At 40.1% G+C, this 19,894-nt stretch overlaps 1 protein-coding gene across 3 annotated transcripts in view; it reads right to left on the bottom strand.

Annotated features, from left to right (window-relative positions):
- Nucleotides 1–19,894, bottom strand: part of CHRDL1 (chordin like 1) — a 101,140-nt gene that overhangs the window by 2,964 nt on the left and 78,282 nt on the right. For all 3 annotated transcript variants that reach the window (XM_077147043.1, XM_077147044.1, XM_077147045.1), the window contains 4 exons: nt 14,343–14,514; nt 9,370–9,579; nt 4,482–4,649; nt 2,311–2,400 (listed from right to left, as the gene is read on the bottom strand). In XM_077147043.1, the coding sequence (XP_077003158.1) occupies nt 2,311–2,400; nt 4,482–4,649; nt 9,370–9,579; nt 14,343–14,514 (640 nt within the window). The remainder of the gene's footprint in view (nt 1–2,310; nt 2,401–4,481; nt 4,650–9,369; nt 9,580–14,342; nt 14,515–19,894) is intronic.

Here is a 19,894-nt window from a genome sequence, read left to right as displayed (position 1 = left end):
ATCACAAACTTCCCATCCTGAAGATCCTTCTTTGGTCTTCATTGCTGTGTTTATGATGCTGCAATCTGGAGAACTCTTAATCCAAGGTAAGCAATCTCCTTTTAATTCAGAACCTATTTAGAACGCTTTTTCTTTCTTTAGCCATATGGACCTCATTTCTCTGCTCCTTTCTCTCTTGAACTCTTCACTTTTCCCCATTACCTCTGCCTCCATGGAATAGGAGGAGGGAAAAGGAGAGAAGGGCTGGGCAAACAGAACCAGCTTTCACCCAAGACCTCCTATGTGACAAGCTCTGATAGGCACATAGAATGAAGCTTGTGCTTCTTTGCCCTCAGGTGACCCTGTAGGATCATCATATTACTGGCTGCCTTCAGCTGTACACAGTTTGCCATACACAACATCTCCTTCCATTATCACTCCAAATCCTGACTACTGTGGGCTAGAAATATGTCTAAATCATCTTTCCAGTACCCTAGTGCCTAGCAGAGTGCCCTGCTCATGGTATTAATTAAAAAGAAGTTCTTCGAAATTAATTGGTAATTTCAAAAGTCACATCATTGATCCTGTTATCCTAAACTCTGCCTCATTTATTCCTTACTCACATGTAAGGATTCCCAACTCCTCTATTTGAATTTTCATCTGGTCCAGTTTATTTTTTATCATTCTCCTGCAGAAGACAAGCAACTGACTCAATCACCCCTTTGTCCAGCTGCCTCCTGGATAATTCTGCTCACAAGACCCTTAAGCATCTTAATCTAAACATGTTCTAAGTAAACTCATATGCATTGTTTCATCAAAACCTGCATATCCTCCAGAGTTTCCTGTTGGTGAGTGGTAGCACTAGTCACCCAGTTTTATAAAGTTGTTAATATTGAAGTCATTCCAAACTCATTTGTCTCTTTGATACCTGATCTTGTTGATTTAACTCAGAGATGTCTCTCATAGTGACCTCTCCTCCCGTCTCACTACTTAATATAGTGTAATAGCTTTCTAATTCAGACTGTCAGCAGCTCTGTAATGGACACTCCACTTTTCATCCACACAGCAGAACTGCCTCTTCCTAAAAATCAAATATGCATGCATTTTTACTTGATTATTAACCTTTATGGGGGAACTCTGGTGTAGAGATCAACATCAACTTCTTTGCATGGCATCTTGGACCTTTCATAATCTGGCTGCATTAAGATGGGTGGCTTTAATAAATCCATCTGGCAGCTGAGAGACATCTTTCTAAAGCACCATTTTGATATCACTATGCTGTCTGTAAGTTTACAGCAACTACCAATGCTACTTGCCTTATATTTGAACTTCTCATTCGGTTTTTCCAGGCCTTATGACAACTCCCTAAATCCAACACTTCTCGTCTTTCAGTGAGCCCTATGTGGTCTTTGCAATTGTTCTTCACTCACTTACCTACACCTACAATTCTTGTTTGCTCCTGTTTGAGTCTTCTCTTAGGCTGCACCCTCTCCCTGGAATGATTTCTTGACCTGTTGCCCAATCACACCGTTTTCTTTCAAAACACAGTAAAACCTCACCTCCTTCCCAAAGACTTCCCTGCCTAAGCTCACCTGGCTCTCATCTCATTGCCTTTTTCAGATTCCTCTGAGCACTTAGGTATTTAACTCCTCAGAACTATACTAATTCATACTTAAGGCATTTCATGTTCTGTCTTGCTCATTAGAATTCCCTGTGGATAGAGATTTTGTGCTTTTATTATTTAGAAGTAAGTGCCCCCACCCCCATGCCTAGTGGTATCTAGTCCCCAAGCTCCATCTAGTGTATAAAATGGGAGAGCTGTAAGTATGCTTGAATGCCTGAAGGCTTTAAAAGAAACATGCCACCCATGTGCAATTAAAAAAAAAGTCAAAGAGAACTTTAATAAAGCAAGGGAACTGATATGTATTTGTTTTCTCTCTGTTTTTCATGCCCACCACCAGAAGACATATCCTTCCAGATGTCAAATCTCCACATATATATCATACCTGGATCTTGTGAGCTATCTCCACCCCTTTTGAGGCTCTGGGTCTAGCAGTTTCATTAAAGATACTCAGAAAACTTTGGCCTGAGGTAGTTTACATTCAAATTACATTTGGGTTTGTATTTACCATGTCCAAGCTTTACAGTTCACATTCAGTCACCCTATTTGCTGCTAATTCACCCAGATGAAAGACAGAACATCCTCTGATGTTGATATTGAGAACTGTTAATGTTCACTGAGGTACAAAGGGACTTTAATTGGGGTTAAGCTACATTGATAATGGGATGCCTTTTCCCAGGGAGTAGTAAAGAAAGGAAAGTACCACTTACTCAGGGTTGTCCTGGTCACCAGTTTGAAGTGATGGAGCTCCTCAAACATCCTCTTGGAGATCTTCTCAATATGGAAGTGCTGGAGGATGCCTGGAGCCAAGTAAAAAGTGGGGCAGGTGGTCAGGTACTCTTCATCTGGAAACACCAACCCATTTTTCTGCTTGGGCTGAGCATATCATCTTATTACTGGGGCTTAGGAGCATTGGGCTGGGCTGTGTAATGTGCTTAACCAGGAACTTGGATGGCTCAAGGGTTATAATTGACTCCATTTGTTTTCTTGGCTCTCTGGCCTCTCATTGGCTTTTCTAGGGGATGAAGCTAAAGGAGATAGTGCTGCTGAACATGGTACCCCCCCCCCCCCGCCCCCTAGAGAAAGCTACATGGAAGCAAGCATGGGTGCTGGTGCAGCTTCTGCAGCCAAAGGCAGTATTAGAAATTCTGCCTAAGCCCCAAGTCCCTGCCAAACTACTGGGCTGCCCTCCTGGGTAAGCAATGAATGCCAGCAGTAGGATTTCAGGCAGGTTGTTTGTGTAAATGGAGAAGCCATCCCTGTTCCTGAACTCACTGAAAAGTCTATTTTCCTTTCGGAAATATTCACAGGTCCTTTAGCCTTCTTTTATTTAAAAAAATGGGGAGACTTAAAATAGTGTGGCTCCCAAAGTCTCAACTTCGCCTGAGTAGCATTCATCAAAGTAACAGGTAAACAAGAGAAAAGTGCTTTGCATGTTACCACTCCACTTAAATAATCCTCAAGAGATCTATAGGGGATAAAGTAAATGAAGTCTGTGCTTTTCTCTACCCACAAAGCACAGACACTGATTGCCCCATATTGTGACTAACAGGCTATTTAGATGCTACATTAGCAAGTCGAAAAATATCTACAGACCTCTGTGGGGTGAGAGATGTGGGGAGACGAATAGTGAGCCCCATGTCTAGGAAGCCAACAAGCTAGTTTTAGTCCTAGACAGCCAGTTATGGGTGAGCTAGGAAGTTAGGGATAGAAAATAAATATTGCTAGGTATAGAGCAAAAATAAGCACAGATGAGAAATATATATGCATATTCTAGTACATTCTGGAGGAGGGGAGGAATGCATTCTTTAGAGAAAACATAAGGCTGTTGTGAAAAGGAGGAGAAGCCCTCCCTTCCCACAAATACTAGAGGAGTGTTTCTCAAAGTAATTTACAAGTGCCACCTGCATTAGAATTACCTGGCTTTTTGTTAAAAATGCCAATACTCAGACCTTACTCAAAGCCTATTGAATCTGCATCTCTTGGATGGGCCCAGGAACCTGCAATTTAAATCAGCTCCTTGAGTGATTCTGATGCACATTAACGTTTGAGCCCTCTAGAGCCTTATGCAGGAGCCAGCAGAAAAAGGATGTGTTTTATTTCCCAACTGGAATCTCAATTCCCAGAAAACTTGACCAGACTAATTAAGCACTAGTCTTACATCTATAGAATGGTTTGAATACCTGTGGAATCACAGAGAATATAGTGCAGCTTGATATGGTTTTCAATGTGAGTGAACAGAAAAGAAACTGGATGTGATAACTGGAGGGGTTTTTCCAGTGAGGCCAGAACTTTCAGGATGTCAGGGACAGGAGGTCAGGGACAACGTTTTCAGCTTGATTTCTCCATAGTACATAGCATGATTCTGGGGATTTAGCTTCACACTGTATGAATGGTTTTCATGTTTGCTGAGCTTGATATTGGAAAGTGTGGTAGACTGTAGTGTGGTAGTTCTCAGCCTTGGCTATACATTAGAATACATTGTTTTTTAAGAAAAAAAACAAACACAACATTAATGCCCAGGCTCCACACAAGAACAGTTCATCAGAATCTCTGGAGGGTGAGGCCCAGGCATTGATATTTTTTTTAAAAAAACCTCCCAGATGATTCTGATATATAACCAGCCTTGAGAACTGTTCCAGCTTTTGGTGGTATGAGAAAGACAATAGATTACCAAGCTCAACATTTACTTTTTAGCACAGTCTATGGTTAAATTCAAAAGCCATTGCAACAAATTTGTTAGACATGTGTGAGTTTTTAAGCAACTGGGAAGAGTTCTGACCCAAACAAAGGAACAGATTGAATCAAAATTAAGGTGAATATTTCCTTACTTCCCTGTGCCATCCTTACAAAGAAAATAAATTAATGTTGTCTTGCTCACCCTTTCTAATGGTCCAAGCATGGACTTCTACCTGAGGTGGTCTCTCAGTCTCCAGTGCTATTTTTCTTGTGGTCTCCCCATCCTTCATGAACACAGACTCATACACAGGCATTGTTTCTTCTCCACAAAAGTAGCCTTTGTTTTCTATGCTTTGGCCTGGAAGTTCTTCTGGAATGAGGAAGCAATAGACATTTATCATAGTTTTCCAAAACACAGAACTGAGTTTATGTCTCATTTATGTCTCTCATTATTTGTGACACCTTAACACTTATCAAAAATGAACAATCAACAACATTCTCAGATAGATATTGGACCCATATTTCATTGACTCGGCTTAGATTGCCCCTGTAACAGCCATCAAATCACAAAGGAGCACAACATCTTTTATTCAAATCCATGTGATGACGAATCCATAGTTCTGCAGAATACTGACCCATAAACTAAACTGGATCCAAATACTACCATCGCTGAGAACTGGACCTTCACAAGGAGGATGAATGTGTCCAGCTACAAATATCTTAAAGGAACATAGGGTTTTCCACAGGCTCATACCCTGTCCAGCCCAGTGTTGCCAGCAGAGGCCCAGGAAATGGGCTGACGGAGGACCTTGGTTAACTTTCCTGACATTATTTAGGTATACTTGGAAGTCATTTATGACATTCATTCATGTGCATAAACTTGCCCGAAGGATCTATCCAAATTGACTTGACATTTCTGAAGGCTCTTTAATTTGTTGTAAGGGGAACAATAATATCAGATCAACACCAGTGCCAAAGCCTACATGTCAGATTAGTCATATGTATGTGATGCGAAATGTATGGTTGGGAGAAAAAAAAAAACAACTGGTCAAATCCCTCAACTGAAATTTATTTAATATATAAATTAAGCTTTTCAGCTCCCAGGCATAAAGATACCAGCTCCCTGATACTCTCCATACTCCTCTAAACTTCTCTTGCCTTAGACCACTACCAAAAAAGTTTCACTTGGTTGATTATCAGTGGGTTAGTTTCTTTGCTGGACTCGTAGTCAGCTGTATATTTAATGTGTACACTCACATCAAGAACTACAAAGAAAATCCTTGGACACCCTGAAAACTTCAAACATGTGCAGAAGCCCTCTGTAAGAATATCTGAACTGTTGAGGATGAAACCTTTCAGTGTTGAGTTCTTTGGATTTGTGACTCTAATTAGGGAGACCCACCACTAGTCAATCAGACACATTTGGACTAGAGGTTGTAATCAAATTGTTATTGCATGTCTCCTGCAGATCTGATTAACTTTGGCACTATAAGGATAAAACCATAATCTTCTCTGGATGATTCCAGGTCAGATTTCTCAATTTGTGGATTATTCTAGAATCAAGCTTTCTTTCTCCTTTTGTCCTTCCTCTTAGCTATTCAATTACTTGGTGGGATATTCTTCTTAGTGATATTGGGTAGTTAAGGGATAAATCCTAGCACCTTTCGACTGGGTGGGTTGAAGGTCACTAAGTATAAAAGGACATCTCTGTATTCCATTATCACCTTTACAATGGAGCTGAATTCATTTATTAAACCTTGCTTGTCAGCTTAACAATGGCCACAGCTATAACCAGCATATTAAATCTATGATTGCACTTGATGCACCTGTAATATGCTATAAATTCTCCCAGTGCCCTGAAGAGTTACTCTGCACTACTACCCCCTCCCCATCCAATAACTTAATTTACTAACCTGAAGGGACCTACAAACAACCAAACCCTTTAGTGCCTCAACCACGGCTGGCACTTGACAATACTAAGAGTAAGCAAAGTGTGTCTTTAGAACTATGTAATTGGCCAAATCCTCTGCATTCCATACTCTCCACCTTAAGGTATTATATGATCACTTGATGTTCACTTACTTTTGTTTCCTTAAGGGGAAGCATGCCATTTGTGGAGTCATCCCTGGTCATTCCCACCTTCCATGAGAATGCTCCTGCCCTGAGCCCTACCTGTTCTCTCTAGAACTAAGAAATTGAGAAACCATTCCTTTTGGAAGTGGTGATGCTGAAGAAGGAGATGCATTATTTCACCCCAGAAAACCTTTAAGTTCGAACAAGGGGTTTTTTATGGCATAACCCAAAAAGAGTGTTGTAGGTATGGGAATTGTGAGAGGTGGTTTAGCAACCTTCAGGAAGTGGAAGTCCTATTCAACCCTACAGGTGGCCACTAATATACAAGGCAAGGCCAGCCTCCAATACAGCAAATGGAAAAGAGAGATGTGAAACTCACAATCTTTATTTTGGCCCCAGTTTGATAAAGGGGCCTGTAATCCTGTATAACAAGGAAACTTTGGGCTAGGATCATCAGTGAATTTTATTTACATCTTTTCACTTATCAACTCAAATAACTGAACTCACTGTTATTTTTTTCACTCTTCTTCCCTCCTTACTCTCTTGCTGCTTTCCTTTTGTCATGTATTTCCTGAGAGCCCAGTGATGTCATGATCTTCCCATTTTTCACCCCTTCACATCATGCAGGACACTACTCAAATACCACCTCTACAGAGAAGACTACCTTGACCACCATGTAGAAAGTGCCCCCGCCCTATTCTCTATCTCTTGATGCTGAGATTTTTTCCTCAAAGCACTCATCACATCTTAACATTATTTTATTGCTTTGTGTTAATTGTCATTCTTCTCCCACTAGAATGCAAGAACCATGATGGTGAGTAACCTTTGTCTTGTTCATCACTATCCTTGGTGACTTAATAGTGTCTGGCACAGAGTAGCTACTTAATAAATATTCCCAGATTGGATGCATGAATGAGGGCATGCCCTTTGATGCTCTATAGTTGCTGAGTACATGGAGCAGATGTCCTGAGCTCTATGAACAGAGACTCTTATAAGGTGATGTGACTATCCTAAGTGATGCAATATGAAGAAACCCATGTCTGGTCCACCGAGAGGTCCACGGAACGGAATAGAAACTCTCTCCCTCCACATTGCCCAGGGAATCCTCATACATCTGAACAGAGTAGGAAAACAGGAAAGGGGGTTCTTCCAGAGAAAAAGGTTTAGCCAATTAGACTCTTCAAATTATTGTCAATTTGGATTATAAAAGTTGGTTTTTAAAATAATAACGTTAATTATTTTTCTAATAACAAGAGTAATCCATGTTTATTGTTGAAAATTTAGAAAACACAGATTTTTACAAAAAAGGAAGAAAATAAGAATTAATTATAATTCAGTCATCCAAAGATGACCACTGTTTAATTTTGTCATATACCCTTACATTCTTTTTTTTATTTTTCTCTAAGCATATTTGAATACCTCCTTTTTTTTTCTTAACATAAGTGAGATCATAATATACATATTTGCTCTTTGTACTTAACAAATACATTCTGACCATCTTTCCATGCCATTAAATTTTGGTCTACAATGATTTTAATTGCTGCATAATACTCCATATAATGGAGATACCATAATTTTCAAACATTCCTATATTCTTGGATTTTCAGATAATCTCCCCTTTTTTTGCTACTGGAAACAGCACTGGGGTAAATATCCTTGTTCCAATATCTTTGTATATGTCTCTGATTATTTTCTCAAAATTCTTAGGAATAAAATTGCTGCGCTAAAGAGTATGTACATTAAGGTTTTAACAAATACTACCCACCTGAGAGGGCAACTATTTAAAAGATAGTAAAGATAGTGCCTGTTCTTTGTCCTGTTCTCATGCCTTTTTGGGAGGGGGGGCAGCGCATAGTCAGGGAATTGAACCCGGGTCTCCCTCATGGAAGGCGAGCATTCTACCACTGAACCACCTATCACATGCCTTTTGGATTCTTTCTTTTCTTATTTGAATCACTACATAAAGCACACAGTAAAATAGGATTTTGTCTGAGGTCTGAGACTCAAATTGGATTATTTTACAGTGAGAGGGTTTATCTTAGCAGGGTAGTTTTGGTAACTAAGTTTTTGTCTGAACTTATCTTGTATTATTTATATAATTAAAGGTATTGCACCCTTGACAAAAGAGAAAATTGTGTTGATGGAACTACTGACAAGGGACACTGAAAGGTTTGGAGATCCAGTGAGATCACAGACTAGGAAGTATTAATAGGTCATTGTGGCTGGGTGGCCTCAATGTCCATATCATCTTTAGAATGTGCTCACTTCCTGTCCCTAAGCATGTACATTTCCTCTTCAGTACCAATGCCTTAGTTCTCTACTCCCAATCAGATAGCCCCTACCCTCCACACCCCACCCCTTATTTACTCTGGAAGGTGGGGTCATTATATTAAGGAAGATTTTGTTTGTGCCATAAACCAGTGCTTCTCAAACTTTAGAGTGTGAAATCCCAAACCACCATGGGATCTTGTTAAAATGTAGGTTCTGATGCAGTAGGTCAGGGGTGGAGGTTTGAGAGACTGCCTTTTTAACCAAGTCCCAAATGATATCCATTGTTTGGGTCCATGAACCACACACTTTGACAGTAAATCACCCTGGGCCTACAGCAATGGTTCCCAAATTTGTCTGCAAATTAATATTGCCTAGGGATGTTTCTTTATTTCTTTATTTCTTTTATTTTTACTATGATCTTTCCGTTCTACATATATAATCAATAATTCATAATATCATCACATAGTTGCATATTCATCATCATGATCATTTTTTAGAACTTGGGACTGCATGGGTCAAAGGTGTGATACTCACAAGCAAATCCCCAATATATTTCTGTGTAGCAAATTCCTTTCAAGCAACCATCTTCTCAGTCCTTCACGATAGGAGAGAATTAAGTCCATTATTATAACCACTATTATTACAATTATATGACAGGTTGATTACGTTTCTGATGTTCAAAGAATGTTGAGATTGACTATGTGAGGGAGCTCAGTCAAGCAAAGGCAGGGATCCAACCAACGCACCTTTTGCCTTTTTACCTGGACACACCTTGCAGCACCTTCCATCTATTTTTTGAGGATACTTGCAGGGGTATCGATTGGGGCAGTGGATTTTCTTACACTCCTGCTTGGTGACATTACAAGTGCACAGCACACACTCCACAATGCCAAATGCCCGGAGGTTTGGGTGCCAGGATTCGCCGTGGGAATAGGTCTTTCCATTGGAAACACAAACTGGAAGAGAACACAGGAATGGAAATTAAAGTCGATGGAGCTCAAATGAGTTCCTGTGCTCATAACCCAAGCCTTGAACTCCTTAAAACCTCAAGCATCCTTTGTTCTTGTCATGGCCATGGTGATAGGTTTAGAGCAGCCTCTGTAACCAAGAAACAGCTTGGGCCATGTTCTACCATCAGCAGCTATTCACATTGTACAGCAGTGGCCTCCAGATACTTACAAGTGCCTGACATATAGTAGGCAGTCAATAAGTGTTTTTTTTTTTTTAATGGAGGAATGAATGGATACATGAAAGCACATTTTTCTCTGTCTTGGGTATCTGGTAAGGAACACAGTGCTAATATTTGCAATTTCAGAAAAGATTTATATAGCCCAAGTGGATATTTTTACAGGCATGAAAATTTTTCAGAGAGATTTGGTGCCCAGGTTTGATCTCAGTGAAGCTAGAAGAAAAAACTGTTGCTCCTCCCAAAGGGCTGTTTTTTCCCCAAATCCTGAAGTCCATTCAGAATGTCGAATGCTGTGAGAGCCTGCTTAAAGAATATAGATGGGCATGGAGCTTAATGATGCTGACCTACTCTCGGGTGTGGGAATGAAGACGCTAAGACAAGATTTAGAGGAATAGAATCTACACCTCTTGGATAACTTATGAAAGAGTGGCTTTTATGCCTCATTTTTTCTTGCAATTTCCTCAGTCTGTACCTCAAAGGTGGGAGATATTCAGCTAGGGTGAATCACTGCCTGCCCCACTGATATCCTTTGTCACTCTCACATCTATTGAATTAGAAGTGAAGTCATTGGCTCTACGTTTTCTGAGGGACAACAAAAGGCCAAGCATCTTGGCTGCAGGCCAAGAGGCCTATGAAAGGAAGGGGCCACAGGAACAGCCTGCAATGCCAACCAACTAAAATCTCTCTGGAACCTACTGTAAAATATAGAGGTAAGCTCCCGAATAAGAACTTCATAGGGCTATGCATCTGGAGGTCTGAGAATGAGTTCTCTCCCTTTTTGAAAGCACTGAGACATTCTGGAGATTTCAAACAATGACTGAGACTGGGTGTGTTTCTTATTATTCCCTTCACCTCATCATACCCTGGGAGACCTGTCGGCATCCTAATCAACAGCATCTCTAGAGTGGGTTGTATCACTTAAGGCAGGGCTAGGGTGGGAGAAATAGTCCCACTTGAGACGATTCTAGGAATTGACTGATTTGGCTGCAAGACAACTGGTTCAGAAGGATGATTCATCAGCTTATTTCTTTCTCATCAAATCCACTGGGTCACATTAGGAAATATAGATGGTTTCACTGCCTTTTCCTATTCTTTGCAAGAGCTGCTAGATTACTGGGCACTCTCGCAGGTGAAATCCAAGTAAAGATTTCCAAGAACCTACACTGGGTAAGCTCTTAACCTAACAGTGAGATCAACCAGAGCCTTAATACCTAAACCATGAGGCTCAGGGACGTGGAATCATACAACAGGACAGGCTAAATGTGGTTTTCCCTCTTCTGCCTTCACTTTGTCTCTCTCCTCCCAAAACAATAACACTCCCTTCTAGACAGTGGGAACAAGTGGGTACATAGTTTGCTTCAACTAAATTTAAGCTGGGCTCAAGCTCAAAATGGGGAGTACTACCACTTCTCTTTTACTCTAACAGGAAACCAAGTAGGTATAACTTCAAGGACTACATCATTAGCAAGAGAGCTAAGAAGAAGGGCATCCCAAAATCCCTCATATTTTAATTAAGGGAACAGTCCAGACAGGGTGAAAACCCACTCTCTGAAGTGGAATGGGGTGAAGTCAGTTCCCTAGAGGAAAATGCATTCACCTTCTCCCCACCAAAAAATTCCCAAGATAATTTTGAGTCATCCAGCTGGGGAGTTGGGAGATGGGGTGGGGCAAGTGATTCTGCAGTGAATCGTAATAGAAAGGTCAGAAGAGAACTGAGGCATCCAAATCGATGGGGGCATATGGATAAATATAAACCAGCTGGGGCTTTTGTAGGACACGGAGAAAATCAAGGGATGAGCCTCTGCCCTGAAAATAAAGAGGCTTTGTGGAAATTACAGGATTTAGGTATTCAAAGTCCATTTCCCCACACTTTTTTTAAGGCTTTGAAATACTTTCAGAGCAAATGGAATCTATTGGAGTTAATTTAGGATTGAAAATCAAACTGCATCTTTACCTAACTCCTCCTCTTTTCACAAATTCATATCAGAATGCCTTGAAACTCAAATATAATAAATTTCAAATCAAACCCAGATCTATAGTAAATATTTCCAATTCTTCTCACACACCACCATTTTTATTAAGATTTCATTTTTTAATGTTCTTCTTTTAAGCCTGTACATTTCAAAAGCAATTTAATTTTTTTATCTGTAACCTAACTAGTAACAGATGTGATCAACTAGCTTTGGCTTGACTAGCTTTGTTGAGATTTATAGTAGGAGTTCTTTGTAACGGATTGTTTTTCACCCATGTTATTCAATCATTTGGTTTAATAATTTATTACTTTTAACCTATTCTAGAACTGCCTTTGATTTTGTTTTTCCTTTAAGGAAACAAAACATGGTTGTGGTTTCGTAAAAAGGAACCAGCTGAGCTCTTGCTCTAAAGAGCTGGTTGACACGATGCCTAACAAAGTAAGAAGCAGTCAATTGTTTGAATCTCTCCTCCTCCAACTCCCATTCCTGGAGCAGGGGTGGAGGCCAGAGAATTCTGTGTAGGACAAAAGAGGGCCATGGATGCATGTAGGTCTGTGCTATAGTCAGTTGGCCACTGAGTGGGCTGCAGGTCAGTGTTACCCTGATCACTTCTCCTGAGTCTGGGCTAGAAGAATTCTGGATTTATCACTAAATTGCTCATTTCTAAGGTCAGCTTTTTCATGCTGCACATTGTCAGGAATGTTGCTATGTTATTTTCTAGGAGAAAGTTGGATCTATATCATTTGGGGGCAGGGTATCCTCATGTGTACACTTGATCTATGGGCTTCTGTGGTTTGGAGGAAATGCTGCTCTCCAAGATGCTTTGTGTTCCCTAGGTCTCAGTGCAATGTTTTCCTTTGCAGGTACAGGTGGATAATAAAAATAGAATGGCCAAAATGTTTCTTCTGTGAGTTAAGGCCAACTCCAAATACAAAGAAGCTTAAACTTCTAGGGGCCAGGTCAGAGAACCCCTTGGCTAGGGTGGTAGTACACAGCCAAATTCTCCAAGTAGTTTACCTATAAGAGGTACAAAGATAGCATTAGACAGTATCAGTTTTATGCAGGCCGTGATCAGTACGCATTAAGTCCTTCAATTGGAGACAGGTAAGGCCAGATTCAGGTTTAAGGAAAATAATAAAATATGCCTGGGTAGACTTTAAAAGGCAGAACACTCAACTGTCATTCTGAAACTTTGGTGGTGGTTCCTTCCCAGGACCAAGGCCCTTTCCAGGTAAGTGTCTATGCTTAGAAGCCCTGATGGGTTCTCAGATGTCTTAGAAAATGTGCTATCCCATGAGTTAATGATGCAATTATGGTAGCTAAGTAGGTCTCTAAAGCAAACTTTTTGGGTTCTGAATTTCAGTGCAGATGAAGAGGAAATTTCTTATCTGGATTCTGAGCCCAGAGGATGGGGGACCAGACAAGCAATTCAAGTTGCCCCTAACTCTCTCAGTTGGGACAGAGGTATTTCTTTCTGGACACAAGGAAAGCTTTGCAGCACATAGCCATTAACAATATCTGAGAGAAAACTGTGGCTGGGGTCTAAATTAAATCTAGTCATAAGTAGTGGCAGCGAAGATACCTTTAAATCACGGTATTTTTAAGGGAAAGAGGAAGAGCAAGAAGGGCAAATGATGCTTGCTAAATGGTAGAAACCATTGTCTGGAGCCAGGGATGAAGCTGCTGGGATGGGAATAAAACCCTAAGTAGTCTCCCTATCAGAAGGATGCGACTAACCCTAGGTCCAGGCCATGGAGTCAGTGGGACTTCTTTTGAAATATGAGATCTACTAGGAGCCAGAGTCCCTACTCCAAGCCTAAGCTTGACAAAGAAACAGCGAGAGGTACCAATTGTGATACAACTTTCAGAGACATTTATGATTGTAATTCTTCTTCCTCTTAAGCCAGTGTTTCTTAAACACTGTTCAAGAAACCAATTGCATTAAAATTACTTGGGGGGCTTGTTAAAATGAAGATTCATAGGCTCTGACCCTACTCCAACCTCTCTGAGACTGAGGCCAGAATGCATATCTTTTATACATTCTTTCAGGAGAACCTGGGACAGATGGAGGTATGAGAACCCTTATTCCCAAGGTATGGAAAAGAGATTTAGAAGTGTTTCACACTGTGTACCTTTGAAATAGGGTGCCCTAAAGGAAAATGAACAACTTCTCATTTTATTAAAGACTCAACCAATTTTCCCAAAGGACCTTCCAACACTCAGGGATAGTGGCGAAAATGCAAGAGGTTGCAGAGAAGGGACTGCCAATATAATACTTTCTGTAGACTTTAGAGTCACTGCTTTCTTGCCTTTTGTCCTAACTAAGAACCAGGTATAGCTGATATGTGAACTATGCTCTTTTGGCTGCACTTGCAGAAATCCTAAGAGTCCCCTTAAGTCATTTGTCCATACTCATTTTGTGGACATGATGGTAAGTGATCAATGTACAAATACGTGAAAAGTGTGGAAGAAAAAGTGTTTTCCAAGTTCCAGGTCTCCAATGATCAGGGGCTGAAGCCCTGATGCGGATGCAGTACAAATGGAGGATGCCCCTTACCTTGTCCATGTTTATGTTTGTTATTGATGACAATCTGCACGATGGTCCCTGAAGCTTGCTGGGAATCCATAAGAGCTCCCCGGTGACTTCTGGCCCCAGGAAAACGGGTCAGGCTGCCTGCCTGTCGGTTTGGTGGTGGAGGATCATAGTGAGAACGCTGGTAAGAGTGTCTCTGTAAAATGGCAAGGACCGGTTCAGCAAAAAAAAATCACCCATGAGAGGGCAGAGATGAAGTTACATAGTTACACACATTAGCAGTCATTCAATGATTTTATTAATTTTTAGGGATAAGCTCTGATGTCAACTGCAAGTCCACCAATATCAATAGAAATAGGGATATGATGAATGTGAAAGTAGCACTGGCAACATGCTGAGACTTTTATCTTTTGCTAATAGATTGGACTAGATTTACTGACAAATGCCTGAAAGGAAAAACAACCAAAAAGGGTAAAGTGCCATTCCAGTAACCAAGAATCTCACGTTTAGGTCTGAGTTAGATAGTAGAGCACAACACAAGGCAGAATATGACAGGGGCCACAGTTATAGTATAAAGTGTCGTGCAAATTTAAAGGAGAAAAAGAGCTTCTAGGTGGGGAGGGTCTGTGACTTAAGCCATGAAGGGTGGGGGGACTTTTTACAGGCAGAGTTGGTGAGGGAATATTTCAGTCAGAAGTTTCCAAATTGAGAAGGTATAGCAGAAAATATAGAGTCCAGGAAAAAGGAACAGTTGAAGAATTAATATTCCAAAAATGGGTTGGAATCAGATCATGGGGGACTTCAAATGATAAGATAAAGGGTAAGGACTTTATTTGGTAGGCAATAGAGATGGGGTATGGAATCTTTAGAGGGATTTTTTTTAAACTAGGGAGATGATGTAATCAGAATTATTTCTAAGCACTGAATTCCTTGACAATGTGTAGGGTGAATGGCATAGGAGAAAGGGACAGGAGTAAGGTATAGTCTAGATAAGATGTTCTAGAACTCAAAATACAGCAGAGCACACATACCCTAGATGTTTTATAAATAAAAGAATTGACAGTACATGACAGTACTAGAATGTATGTTCTACAGAGTCAAGGACTTAGTTTTGTTCAATTGTATATCCCCATTGCCTAAAACAGTGTATAGCATATAGAAACTGCTCATTAAATTTTCTTTGAATAATTGAATGAAAGCTGTGGTCCCTAACAAAAGCTTGGCGTCTCCTAGCAAAAATAATCCATTCACTGCTTCTTCAGCAAGGATTTAGGACACACAATGAGCCCACTATTCTGCTACCCACTCCTCTCTCAGGAACTGAGGTAGGCTAGGGGCAGGGAATGATAGAATGAACAAACAATGGAACCTTAGGGCTTATAGCCAAATAATATTAGTTGAGTTTCTAGGGATGAGTTTTAGGAGTGAAGGAGAGGCACCCATTAAAAAATCCTATCCCAAGCAATAAAAAGTAAAATCCTTATATCTAGTGGTAAAAATGGCAGGGAACCTTGGGAAGGTAGTTCTGGGGTCACCTCACCCAACCAGTCCATAAAACATTTTTTTAAGTTATGTGCCATAGACACATATGCTGCAAATGTGGCTTTGGGACTATTATTGCTCTCTTAAGGGTAGGACATTAGTGGTAGACAGAGAGAGAGAACAGGAGCTGGAGTAAGAAGGTCTTTCAAAATACGATATTATTCTCCATATCTAAGAAGAGCCCATGCTAGTACATTGCTATGAAAATTTACACAAGTAAGAATGTGCATCAATTTATTATCATGCACACGGGTGTGATTCTTAGTGCAGATATTTTTCATTTCCATAAAGGCTTATATGTCATTTTCTGCCATCATCACTCACATTTCTCAAAGGCTGTTAAAGATAGTTTTGTCCTTGCAGGAATTTGTCAAAAGTTTTGCCAATGGAACACTGGAACACAGAGATGACAGTTTGGCTGATGGGTGTCCTTTAATACTAAAAGGAAGGAGTTCTACAGGGATACAGCTAGAAAGGGAAGGTCTCTGACCCTGGATAAGTACAAGAAGTTCTCTGATTCATGATGGTAAGCACAAAAGAAAAAGCTGTTCTTTGGTACCAAGGACTCAGTTCCTGGATATATAATAGGGACATAAAAATGATTCAAGGCACATAAAACACCACACTCAGGAATTTTGATCAGAGACCTTATTGTAGAACAGTGAGTCCCCAAGTACCTCTTCTTTAAGTCTTTTATTTTACAGACAGAGAAACTGAGGCCAGGGAGGAGAAGGGATTTATTTGGGGCCACAATAAAGGCTGAGACTTTACAGATGGCGGGAATGTGAGAGTGGGGAAAAGGGGATATGAGGACAAATAAGAGGAGAAGGAGGAGGAGAAAGTGAGAAAGATGATCTTTGTCAAGCTCTGTGGTTCAAAAACATTTTCGCAAAAAGCTGCGTCAAAGAGAAGTTCTTTCAGGTATGAAAGTGGGCTACATTATTCACAATCACATACATCACTGGTTTGCAAGCTAAGCTGCACACTGGAGTCACCTGGAGAGCTTTAATAATACTAATACCTGGGTCCAACCCCTAGGGATTCTGATATAATTGGTCTGGGGTAAGGCCTGGGCATTGGGATTTTTATATAAATACTCCCCAGGGGATACTGAAGGGAAGCCAACATTCAGAATCACTAACATAAAGGATCTTCTGTTAGAGTGGGGAGGGGGTGGTTGGGGTGTGATTTTGATTTAAGAGGAAAGGCTTTTTCAGACTCATTCTCCTAAACAAAGGAATGAGGCTGACCAAAGGCCATTATGACCTTGCAACTTATAAAAGGTGAAAAAGGCATTAACACCTTGGAATTGTGAAATTAGAACTTATCTTAAAAACCAGCTGTGACTAGGCTGCTTGAAAGAGCAAGTCAAAGCTAGTTAGTTAAAAATGACCATATTGTTATGCTTTATTTCTTTTTGCTCAATGTTTTGGTATTATTTGATTTACTTACTTGAAGGGCTGAAAACTCAGGCTTTTGAGATGACTCTTAACTAATTCTTTTCTGGTGTTGAAAAGCCCCCTCCATTGAAGTGGCTCCCTAGAATTTTCTTCCTTCCTTGTTCTAAGGTCTAAAAACATCAGGGTTTTATTGGTGGAGACAGGAGAACATCCAAGTCCAGTAAAGGCCTTCAAAGCGCCTTCATGCCAATATCCTGGTTGTGATCTTGTACTACAGTTTTGCAAGATGTTATGATTGGAACTGGGTAAAGCACACATGGGATCTCCCAGTATTAGCTTTTACAACTGCATATGAATCTATAATGATCACAAAGTTAAAAGTTTAATTTTCAAAAGTCCCTTCACAACATGTCCTAATTCACATAGCCATGAAAACATATTAAGTCGTAACTAACTTAGGACTATCCTCGCCTGGAAGACACCAGGTCAGTTGACTTCCCAAACCATTGTTCTGACAATGTGAATGAGACATGGATTTTTATCTCTTTCATATTGCTTCTTTTACTTTTCTAATGGTAGATCTTCGTGTAATATATTGGGGGCAAAATCAGTTTGTCTGTGGTTCAAAACAAAATCATGCTTGCTTTAATGTTTTAGCTTTCTACCCTGTGCCTACTTCTCTCTCCCTCCTTACATACCACACCACAGCACACACACACACACACACACACACACACACACACATACACACACACACATAACCCTTCCCAATGGTACTAGGACCAGAGCATGTGAAATTACAGTCTGGAAATCAAACAAAACCTGTTTCAGGTTTTCACAAAGGAATCATATTTGAACCACAGTTTCCTCTTCTATGAAGTTTGTAAAACTTGATAAACTGAGCATTTTCATCCATCTTGACAAAACCAATCAATCAGCTGTGTTCTTGTTGAACTGAGATTTAGATGGCTCGGTGTAAATAAGAAGGATCTATTGAAGAGCTATAGAAATGTGTGGTTTTGTTCTCCCATGCAAGCTGTTGGGCCTGCAAAGGATATTCAGAAGGGATTCTCCTATTTTTCATTTCAGGCTGGTCAAGAGCAAACATGAAGCCTGAAGAATTTCTCTCTGATTTGGGACAAATTCCTTAGCTATTAAAATTAATGAAAAGCCCCATATACTCAACTTCGTCACCCATTCATTCAATACATATTTATTGGGTGCCTACTATGTGCCAGGTACATACTTTTCCATTAATACAGATGCTATTCATTATTAAAATCATATCTCACTATATCTGCCTCTTTCAGAACAAAGGAAAATATTTATTTATATTAAAGTGGAACCATCTGGCCATTTTGGTCTACCAGGCTCAAATGTTTGCTTCTAAAGATAGGTCTTAAACTCGTTTGAAAATCAATAACTATTTCAAGGCTCTGGATTCTGTACTCGACCTCTTTAGCTAGAAAAATACTAGATTAAGTCCAGCCCTATCACTAGCAGTTTAAGAAAAACAATGAGACTGAAAAACAAAGGGTGGAGTTGGGGACACTGGAAGACAAAGTCAAGAAGAAAAGCTAACTAATGGCATTAACAGCAAGATCACTGGGGTGACCACAGGGCTCAGTACTAGGAACCTGTCAGGAGGTAGAACACACATCTTAAGGGGACCGAGCCCTAAATTTAGTTTAGAATGGTATCTGGTTGACAGCCACTAATTCAGCCATTTTTGACTTTCTACCACAATTTAAAAAAGGAAACTAAGAAAAATAGGAAATTTACAATACAGAAAACTGAGACTTACATCATCTCCTGTCAAGATCTGGAAAGAATCTCACTTACTATAAAGCACACAGAGATGAGTGAGGAAAACTTTTCCTCAGGGAATATATCAATCCCAAAACTGGGAAGCCCACCCTCTCTTGCAGTAATGCTGTTTTTTTGACACGACGTAGTACTTTTCTCCAATCCACCCACAAGCTTTCCACATTCATGCAGAAAGAACAGGCCTAAAAAACAGTACTACTAGACAATAAAGCAAGCATAAACCATTGCATTTCACTACTGAGGCTTCAGATTGGGTGCTGGCAAGCTGGGGACATGCATGCCAAAAGTGGCACACATGACTGCTGGGAAACATAGCCTAAACAACACTGTGATATTTGTATTGGCCACTCTATCATGTCCCCTATCATCGCTTTCCTCTCACCTTCACTATCTTCAGGCCGGCCATCTAATTCCTAGACTCTTGCCTTATAGCCAATGCTTATTGTCAACTAATCCCTAAGATTTTAGAAAATCATTTAGATCTTACTTATTACAAAATTAACTCTTGCTCATTGAAAAACAACAAATAATGTGGAAGATACGATGTAAAAAGTGAAAGTCTGTGTTTCCCCCTCCCAGTTCTATCCTTCCGAGATTAACAATCTTAATGTTTTGTTATGTGGTCTTCCAGAACAATGCTGCAATGCATAACCCTGTACACTCTGACATTCAAGGGTGTGATGACCCACCCTTTGTGCATAATGAACACCCTTGTATACTTAGTACACTTTTATGAGGCTTCTTATGTTATGCATTATTTGAACTAAAATATTCCTTTTTTGGATTTTAATAAGTTTAGGGTGTTTC

Source organism: Tamandua tetradactyla, chromosome X (genome assembly GCF_023851605.1).
Source record: "Tamandua tetradactyla isolate mTamTet1 chromosome X, mTamTet1.pri, whole genome shotgun sequence".
Taxonomy (NCBI): domain Eukaryota; kingdom Metazoa; phylum Chordata; class Mammalia; order Pilosa; family Myrmecophagidae; genus Tamandua; species Tamandua tetradactyla.
Note: the sequence above shows the minus strand (reverse complement) of the source record. Positions and strands in the feature narration are given on the sequence as shown.